The following is a 9,250-nucleotide window of genomic DNA, read 5'->3' as shown; positions in this document are numbered from 1 at the left end:
GTATTTAAAATGCAACCAAACAGCTAATATTTAAATTTTGGCATTTTCTAGCCTTTTAATCAGTTTACCTAGTCCTATAAAATTGCTTGTCAGACATATTTAAAAGCATAGGTCAGGCAATTTCCTGCTGGGGCTTTTTTTTGGAAATGTATTAGCTACCAACTAATACATTTAAGACCGTGTATAAACTGATGTTCTTTATGGGAAGGATTTGAAAATGAAAAATGGATTAGCAAAAGCATATATTAGTATATGAATCACTACAGCACAATGAAAATAAGCTAAAAGGAATTTTACAAACTTATCATTAGTGCTAACATGTAGTACTGACGATTTTTAAAATTCGGCATCAATAATTTTTTTAATCTGCCAATAGTACCAATACTACGAAAGTCCAAAAAAGCCAAATATTTCGCTCTTTTTTAAAACTTCGTTTTACCGTGATGAGTTAGTTTTATTTGTTTTATGGAGATCTCAAATTATTTATTTCATTATTACAACATAAACGTGTTCTCGTGATAATTAACTTTATTGAGGTTGAAAGAAAACGAAACATTATTTTTTCCTCGAGACGACATAATTAATTACATTCTGTGTTGCAGTGTCAGAGGAGCAGGAATACATTCACAAGCACGTAAAACTTTTTTATTCAGTGAATGCTTGACGGAACCTGAAACAGCTTTGCGCGGAGCTAAATAAAATATACACGTTAGTGTGCGTGATCTCAGAAGGTGGTTAGTCAGGTTCGAGCTTTACCGGGCTCGTCGCTGTCAATGTGAACTTGACCTCATCGTCAGCTACATTGCTGAACAGCTACGAAGGCCTGGGCGACTCCATACATGCCAGATGATGACTCAGAGAGGCACAACTGTAGGATTGCGTTAACCAGAGGTCTTCTGTTTGAAAAACAAAAATCTGCAAAAATAATCATATTGGATATCATATTGGCACTGAGAATGTACACACTAACAGATTACAGTGTTTTCTATGTGAGGAAGAAAATAGCATGCTCCATAGAAAGATGAAAGAGTGTAGAGTACTGGAAAGACTTATTCCAGGAGTTCCAGTCAGCAGGGGACTTCAACAGTGATATGGCTGATAAGGGTCTGTCTCATTTATGCTTTCTTGGCATCATTCAAGTAAGTGCTCACTCTCTTAAACACACAGACGTCTGAGATCATCTTACTAAGAATGCATTCATTTTAATGCATATCTTATTGTACAGGATGAATTGGACACTGTTAAGAATGAGGAGCAGCCATGCTATGGCCAGGGGCATTGGCCATGACTTGTATCATGCCAAACATTTCTTAATGTCTCATGCACCAGAGCTCTACAAGACAGGAGACTACCTCCATCCTGGGGACTAGCACAAACTGGACATTGTTCTAGAATATGTCTGCATTTGGAAATCTGACATTTCCCTGGAACTCTGATCTTCATGAACTGTGTATTTTGAAAATGGGGGAATATGATATTGAGGCTTGCCATAATGCTGCTGAGGTTATCAGTATGGGCAGCTAAGATATGGCCATTGAAAGTTATGGAAAACTGGAATATTATGATGCTGTCACTTCACGTCTCTTTTGTCAGTCAAGTTTCTTGGCTGAGAGCGGCAGAGTGCTGATGTTCCAGGGTGTGCTCATGCCTATGGCTCCTTCTGGCTCTATCCTTTTAGCTATGCTGCCACAGACAGATCTGCTGGAGTGCATCTTTGCAAATTATAGTTTCCTAATTTACATACCCTCGTACTTGGACATGCCTAATAATCTATTCTCTCTTTCTGCCGAGGTACACCTGATATCCCGATGTTACTGAGCCTCAACCCGTCTAAGCTGCCATAGCTACTCACCACCACCTGATCTCCCCTGTTGTAGCCCACCACACCTCCACCCTGGCCAACTGCTTCTCTTTTGCCCTTGATGGACGTTCTCGTTCGGGATGGGTTACGGACATGTGCAGACTATCTGGACCAGACTAGGACTTCTAGAAAACCGAACTAGACATTAATTGCATTTTTTAAACTAATTTTCTTTTCTTTCACTATTTATTCTGCTCCTTACTGTCTATATTGTTACTATTGTGGTGACTGTTGTCGGCTATAGGAGGATAGGCCCTACCTTTGAGTCTTGGTTTCTCTCAAGGTTTCTTTCTCATGCTCTAGGGAGTTTTTTCTTGCCACTGTCTCTCTTGGCTTGCTCACTTGGGGCTTTGACTCTGACATTTGTAAAGCTGTTTTGTGAGAACATTTTTTGTAAAAAGCGCTATAGAAATAAATTTGACTTGACTTGACTAAGGCCCATGATAAGAATATACCTGTCAGATGATTAAGTAGTCTGAACGAAGGATGGAAAAGCTGTGAAATCTGGCAAATGTATTATTCTGCTAAAAGAAATCAACTGAAAAAGATATTGTAATCAGTATTCCTGCCATTGGATCTGTATACTGTCATCAAATATGATTTTAATTTGAAATAATAAGACTAAAAGCTTCAGGCTTTTAGAACAGTTTAAATGCTGAACCTTAATATATATATATTTTTTAAATACATGCTTAAATATTAAGTATTTAATCAATAAGCCTAGTATGTTTTATTCATTCCAACAGAGCATCTCATTACACACACAAAAAAACCTTTTTAGTAAGGAAAATGGAAAAAATAAAAAAGAAATTCAGTTCAACTGTAATTTCATAGTCAAATTGCATTCTACTGTATTTTCTTAGGACACTAAAAATTTGTTAAATACTTGAAAATGTTGTATATAGATAAGGAGGAATAGTGCCAGAAATACAAATGCAAAAATCGACAAAACATTAGTCCATTAAGAACATGTTTCAATATTCTGAATTACTAGTCTTAGTCAGCACTGCAATTATGGAGATTTTTGGAACGTTATTCATGTTCATGTTTAAGTTTGTCAAAGATTATATCAAATTAATCATGTTGTTATCTTGAGAAAACAAGGTTTTGTTTTCTCAATACCACAATAAAATTATTCCTTTATCACGACAAAACAGTGTTTGCTATCTCATGATAAATAAATAATTTGATGGAAGCCCTAAAATGTCATAGATTTTCATCTTTTTTTACTCAATTTTACCATGATAAGTTAATTTTGTTTTATTGGGATCTTGATTTATTTAATTGTATATCTACTATTTAATTGTATTGTATATACAGTCTATGAACATAACTATGAAAATTGCCTCTGCGCCTCTTAAATATTTGGCCCAGTGGCAACATATACAAAGAAAATAGAAGTGGGTCAAATATAGTGCCATGTGGTACAGCACATAAAATATCATGCTTACAGTTTCTAAAAAATGTTATATTATACTAACAAAATACTGTCCTCCAGGTAAATATGTTTGAAACCAAGTTAATAGCTTCAGAAAGACCAACCAAATAGATTGCTCAAGAAGTGGTTCATGATATAATAACAAAGGCAGCAGTTAAATCCAGAAACACAAATACAGAAACATCCAGAATAAGGTGGTTAAAAAGGACAGTTATATGTTCCATGCAAATAATGAGCTACAGCAACAATCTTCTGTCTGTACCATTTCTTTGGAAGTATAAATGGTGACAAGTCATATTTACACACACAAAACACTAGCTTCACATAGATTGTGAATATAAAAAAACTACATATATATTTTTTCAAATGGTTTTCATGTGTGTCCTACACACTAGAATAGAACAGTATTCAACAGGTTGAAAGTGCTGTCAGTCAGACACTTATCCTAATTAATTTATTTATAGTTCTTAATGAAGATAGTGTAACGGCCCGAGTGCCGCAGGGCAAGAAGTAGGACGTATAGACTCCATCAATGGAGACACACATTAAGACAAAGACACTCACATATAACGTAAACACGAATACGACTAACATTAACGATGTGACCACTACCACTAACGTGAACATGTTCAATAACCGACAGCGAAGCACACTACCACTGCGGTTTAAGTACGCACAGACATTACCAGACTAAATCATGTACAGGTGTGTGCTAAGTACAAAAGCGTGGTTACAAACAAGATGAATAAGTCCCACTGCAGGTGTTCCATGTGACTAGCGGGGAGAGGAGCGTTCCACGACAGATAATCAGCTAATTTATGGCTTCATAATTCCTTGTATGGGATGTGTTAATCTTTGCATGAAGCTACTTCTCCAGAAGAACAGTTGGAGATCTTAGATCTTAGGTGGTTTCTAAGGCATATGATTTTAATGCGTGAGTGATTGTAATAGCTAAAATGTGTCTGTAAAGCATCCTTCTGAGAATGGTGCAATAGAAATGTAAATAATAATAATAATAATAATAATAATAATAATAATAATAATAATAATAATCTAAAACCTATTGGTGGAATTAAAAGCCAAAAATTCAAGAAAAAAATGACTGAATAATTTGATAAGTCAGTGTCAAGAAACAATGCATATATACTCCAGTAAAATAAAATCCAGGTAGTTCAAATGTTACAAATAAGTTGTCTTATCTCATACAATCAGTTTTGGCAGTTTTTACCCTTGCAACTATAACCAGGTCAACATGTTCTAGCATGCCTAATCTAATTCTTAATTATTAATTATTAGTTGATGAGCTGGATATTGTATTCTAAGGCAGACCTAATTCAAAACTTGTACAGGGCAATAGGGCCACTAGACTGGAATTTAAAAATCTTGGTTAGGTCATAGTCTCAATGCATTACAAATAATCACCTCAAGCATTTTCTAGGTCTGAGATTGAAGGGAAAGTTTTTTCCCTCAGCAAATGCTGGTAGATGTTTATCATTTCATGTATATGTGCCTCATTTGGCTGTAAAACTGCAGCCTATTTCTGAGCCTATTTAATGTGACTGGTTTTGACTTTACTGTAGTCTTTAGGATTCCACTAGTGATGCCCTCCGTAGTCTGTAGATTGTGCTTGTGATCTGCAGTTTTATGGCCATTCAGTGGCAGTTATTTTACAGTCTGTCTTCAAAGACCTTAAATATATTTCTGCTCCCTACCGCTATTACTAATTTATTAAGACATTAAGACATTCACTTTTCTTCAAGTTTGATTGTGCACCTATGGACAACATTTCTCCTAAATAAAATATGACACTGCGTCCATTGCTTCATTTGTATTTGTTTATTTAATACAAACTAAGTATAAAGTAAAAATAGCTAATTTAACTTAGTTTTGGGTGTCACTGTAGGTTAGTTTACAGGGTCAAGTTTTTCATTTTCGCCTGTTATACAACAGTTGTCACAGTCACAAAGGATCAGGATCATACATTGCCAAACTATGAAGAACCAAATCCAAAAGACGACCGCAAAACCGGTCATGCCGTATGATATTGCAGACACCAAAACGTCCGCCAAGGCGTCTTCAGACTCTTTCACGGCTGCTACATGTGGTCATTTCCCCTTAAAATACGCCAACAGGGTACATTATGAAAATAGCCCCAAAACCCGCAAATTCGGACTGAATACATTTTCAGAATATCCCAATAGAGCGAGAAAACCGGGGAGCTGGAAACTCCGTATTAGCGCACCTAAATTGGATTTATCTATAGGGACGTTTTATGTTCTTATAGGTGTTTTGTAGTACAAGAGAAGGAGGAGGCTTAACAAAGGCAACATTTCCAGTGAAGTTCTATTGTTCTTCACTATTCATGAGGTAACTGCCAGGACTTGCAAAAACGCCAGAAGACTTTCTACTTCCTCAACTGCTCGATGAAAAGTAAACTGACATCTTATCGGCGCGCAACACTTTTCGTTCAGATTGTAGGGACGAATAGTTAACATATCTTTTGGAAAGGAAGGAAACCGTTTTGATGTTTAGCAGTAGTTTTTTTCGTTACATGACTATTTTTGACGCAGCTAATAGGCTATGTTTTTATTAATTGTTCGGTAATTTCAGTCGCAAATGAAATCTATTTTTTAAGATTTATTATTAAGAACGTTTGGATATCGAATCGGATTCTGACAGGTCTGTGTTATAGCCATCATTTGAATATTCCTTATAAAAGACCAGTACTGTAAACTCTAATTTCCATGCGATTTGCATTAGATGAAGGAGAAACGTCAAACATACTTTCCCCTACGAGGCTGAAGCTGCTGCGAATAAGAAGATTTCAAGGTGGACTTTCTCTTAGACATTAAATGTTTAGTTTCAAATGGAGCCCAAAGGTTTATCAGATTCACTGGTGTAAGGCAAACCACATCGACTGGTGAGCACCCAAGCCACTCATTTATTTCACTGACTTGTAGAGCAGTACTACGCTATAGACATGGGTATACCACACCTATGCCGAGCACGTCTAAACTGTCTGACTGTTAAAAATTGCAAGCCTGTTTGGAATGTTTGGCGTAACTGGTTACACTATTTTATGCCGTCGGTGCACAGGCTCAAATATTTCTCAGATTGCTCTTAGCTAACTGCGTAAACATAATCCAGGTCTCAGATAAAGTACAGTTTAAATGGCACCCTGTTTCTGTGATTTGGAGCAGTCATCATGATAATGAAGTTTATTATTTTGATTCACAATACTGCTTTTTGCAGATGTATAAGCTGTTCTTTGTATAGGTCTATGAGCAAGATGGGCACTCAAGGTGGAACTTCCCCGTAGATCTTTATGTCTGGCTAACTATAACTACATAATCAGTAACGTGAGATCCATGAACAATTAACAGCTTGTGATTAGGCTTACTGACTTACGTCTTGCTTTAGTAAAGCATTATTAAATTGTCTTCTCTTATTAGATCTCTTTTTGAATGACACAAGATAATGTAAAGCTTGATGTTTGTTTTAAGTTTAGCTGCATTATAGTATGCATTATAGTGAATTCTTCATGACTGTTATGTGGTAATGTGGTAGATAGGTTTAAATCCCCCTAAAATAATCACTGTCCCGATTCCATAAATTCACTTAAACCATTAAAAACATATGAAACCCACACACACATACACACACACACACACACACACACACACATATATATATATATATATATATATATATATATATATATATATATATATATATATATATATATATATATATATATTTATTTATTTATTTATTCAATATTTAATCCTCTTTGCATTTCATTTCAGATATGTTTACCTCAACAATATCACCTGGGATTGTATCCCAAACCAACCTGTCATGTGATAATTGCACCAACTTCAAATGCATGGCCTACACCATCACATACATCATAATGTTTCCTGTGGGATTTTTCAGTAATCTGGCTGCACTATTTGTGTTCCTGCGACATACTCCTAAGAAGTCAGCCAACATTGTTTTCATGACCAACCTTGCCATATCCGACATTAGTTTCTCCTTAACATTGCCCTTTCGTATCACCTACTACATGAAACAATGTCACTGGGTCTTTCCAAACTGGATGTGTCGCTGGTGCGTGTTCTCTTTCTACATGAACCTCTACACCAGCGTGCTTTTTCTCATGGGGTTGAGTGTGCTGCGTTACATCGCTGTGGTGCACCCCATCCGCAACAAGACCCTCGTCACAGTGCGTAGGGCCAGTGTGGCATGCTTGTGCATCTGGGTGTTTGTAGCACTCATGTGCATTCCTTTCCTCTTGCCGGGGGAATACAACAAGATCCGTTGCTTTGAACCTGGAAACATTAAAAATTGGAATCAAATACTCCACCTCAATTACATGGCTCTGGTCTTGGGCTTCCTAATTCCTTTTTCCACCATCCTGGTATGCTACGGGTGCATCATCCGTGCACTATTCACCAGTCAGAAAGTACAGAGTTCCAATCGGAACCAGCGGCTGCGTTCTGTGTACCTGATTGTCCTGGTCCTCAGCACCTTCCTGCTTTGCTTCCTTCCATACCACGTGGTTCGCACGGTGCATCTGCACGTCACTGTGGGGATGGTGCAGAATAGCTGCTCACTGAAGCTGCAAATGTTGAATGTAACCGTGCTGACCCTATGCATGGCCTCAGCCAATAGCTGCCTGAACCCCCTGCTGTACTACTTCGCTGGGGAGAGATTCCGCACAGCCTTCAGAAGGGCCTCACGACGGAGGACATTCAGCTCCGAGAATGAGAACAGCTTCCGCTTATCTCTCCAGCGGAAGAAACAAGCAGACAGGAAGAAGGTGAACGGCCTTGTGTCGACTCCAACCAGCATCCTGGCCCCAAAAGGCGAGCTGGACCATGCCACTCAGTAAAGGGCACTGCACTACCAATAGAGAGACATTTTTCTTTCCCATCCGAAGCTGTGATGGCCTGGATCTAATTTTAATTTATCCTGAAAGTGCATTTGAATAAATCTTTTTTGCATTTAAATCCCAGAAGAGAGGCAATTGCTTCTGCTTCTTAAAAAGTTTAAGTTGTTATTAGTTAGAGATTCCTATTATGTGGTAACCATGCAATGAAAGAATTTTTATATTTGTCTAAAGAATGTAGCTTTCAAGTATGTAAAAAGAATTCAACTAGTAATATTTTGGCTGTCGTAGTTTGTGTTTTTAGTTTAACCACACCAAAAAAACAATGATCAAATACCTCCCAAATAAAAATAACATAACATCCATGGAACAGATGTTACACTGTCAAAAATAGTGCTAAGGACCCTCTATAGCTAAAGACCAGCTTCCACTATAATAGGAATACTCACTGTCCTCTTTATTAGGTGTTTTTTTAGGTGCATAATGTAAAGTTACAGAAGGTATACAGACACAGTTTCTGACCACAGGCCTACTGCTGACCTGATATTTAATGTGAAGCCATTCTCAATAAAGCAATGACATCATCCTGGTAGTGCATGGTAATGGATATGGTGCTGGTGTCAGGCATCAATCTTATCAAGTTTATTATTCACAGCAGAGCTGTATTTTTCTTTACACATGTCAGTGTCACTGCTGGGTTGCAAAAGAAAAAACTATAGATTTTGTACACAGGTGTTTGTAATAAACTGGTTGATAAGTGTATTTGTTCACTTTAGATGTGTTTATTTTTCCTTTTTTAAAATAATTTTTAAACTCATGTTCTGTTCACCACTTGTATTTGGACTAGCTCGTAAGTATTTTATTACTTACACTATACTACTTACACAATAATATTTAATAGTCAATAATGATTTGATATTTTTTACTGGATGTAAACATTTAACAAAATTTAGCTTAATATCACTGGGCTACTAAATCTGAACTTATTTTTGTTTCCCAGACTAAAATAAATATTTTTATGGTTTTTAAGTAACTTAAGTTTTTACGTTAAGCATATATT

At 36.8% G+C, this 9,250-nt stretch overlaps 1 protein-coding gene across 1 annotated transcript; it reads left to right on the top strand.

Annotated features, from left to right (window-relative positions):
• The first annotated feature begins 7,107 nt into the window (after positions 1-7,107).
• On the top strand, positions 7,108-8,193 carry cysltr3 (cysteinyl leukotriene receptor 3). Its single transcript, XM_027000623.2, has one exon. It carries the CDS (start codon positions 7,108-7,110, stop codon positions 8,191-8,193), a length of 1,086 nt encoding a protein of 361 aa, XP_026856424.2.
• The last annotated feature ends 1,057 nt before the right edge of the window (positions 8,194-9,250 follow it).

The sequence above is a fragment of the Electrophorus electricus genome, chromosome 3 (genome assembly GCF_013358815.1).
Source record: "Electrophorus electricus isolate fEleEle1 chromosome 3, fEleEle1.pri, whole genome shotgun sequence".
Classification (NCBI taxonomy): domain Eukaryota; kingdom Metazoa; phylum Chordata; class Actinopteri; order Gymnotiformes; family Gymnotidae; genus Electrophorus; species Electrophorus electricus.
Note: the sequence above shows the minus strand (reverse complement) of the source record. Positions and strands in the feature narration are given on the sequence as shown.

Bases quoted from the DNA above. Each gene is read 5' to 3' on its own strand.
- cysltr3 (XM_027000623.2), top strand. From the start codon at position 7,108: ATGTTTACCTCAACAATATCACCTGGGATTGTATCCCAAACCAACCTG.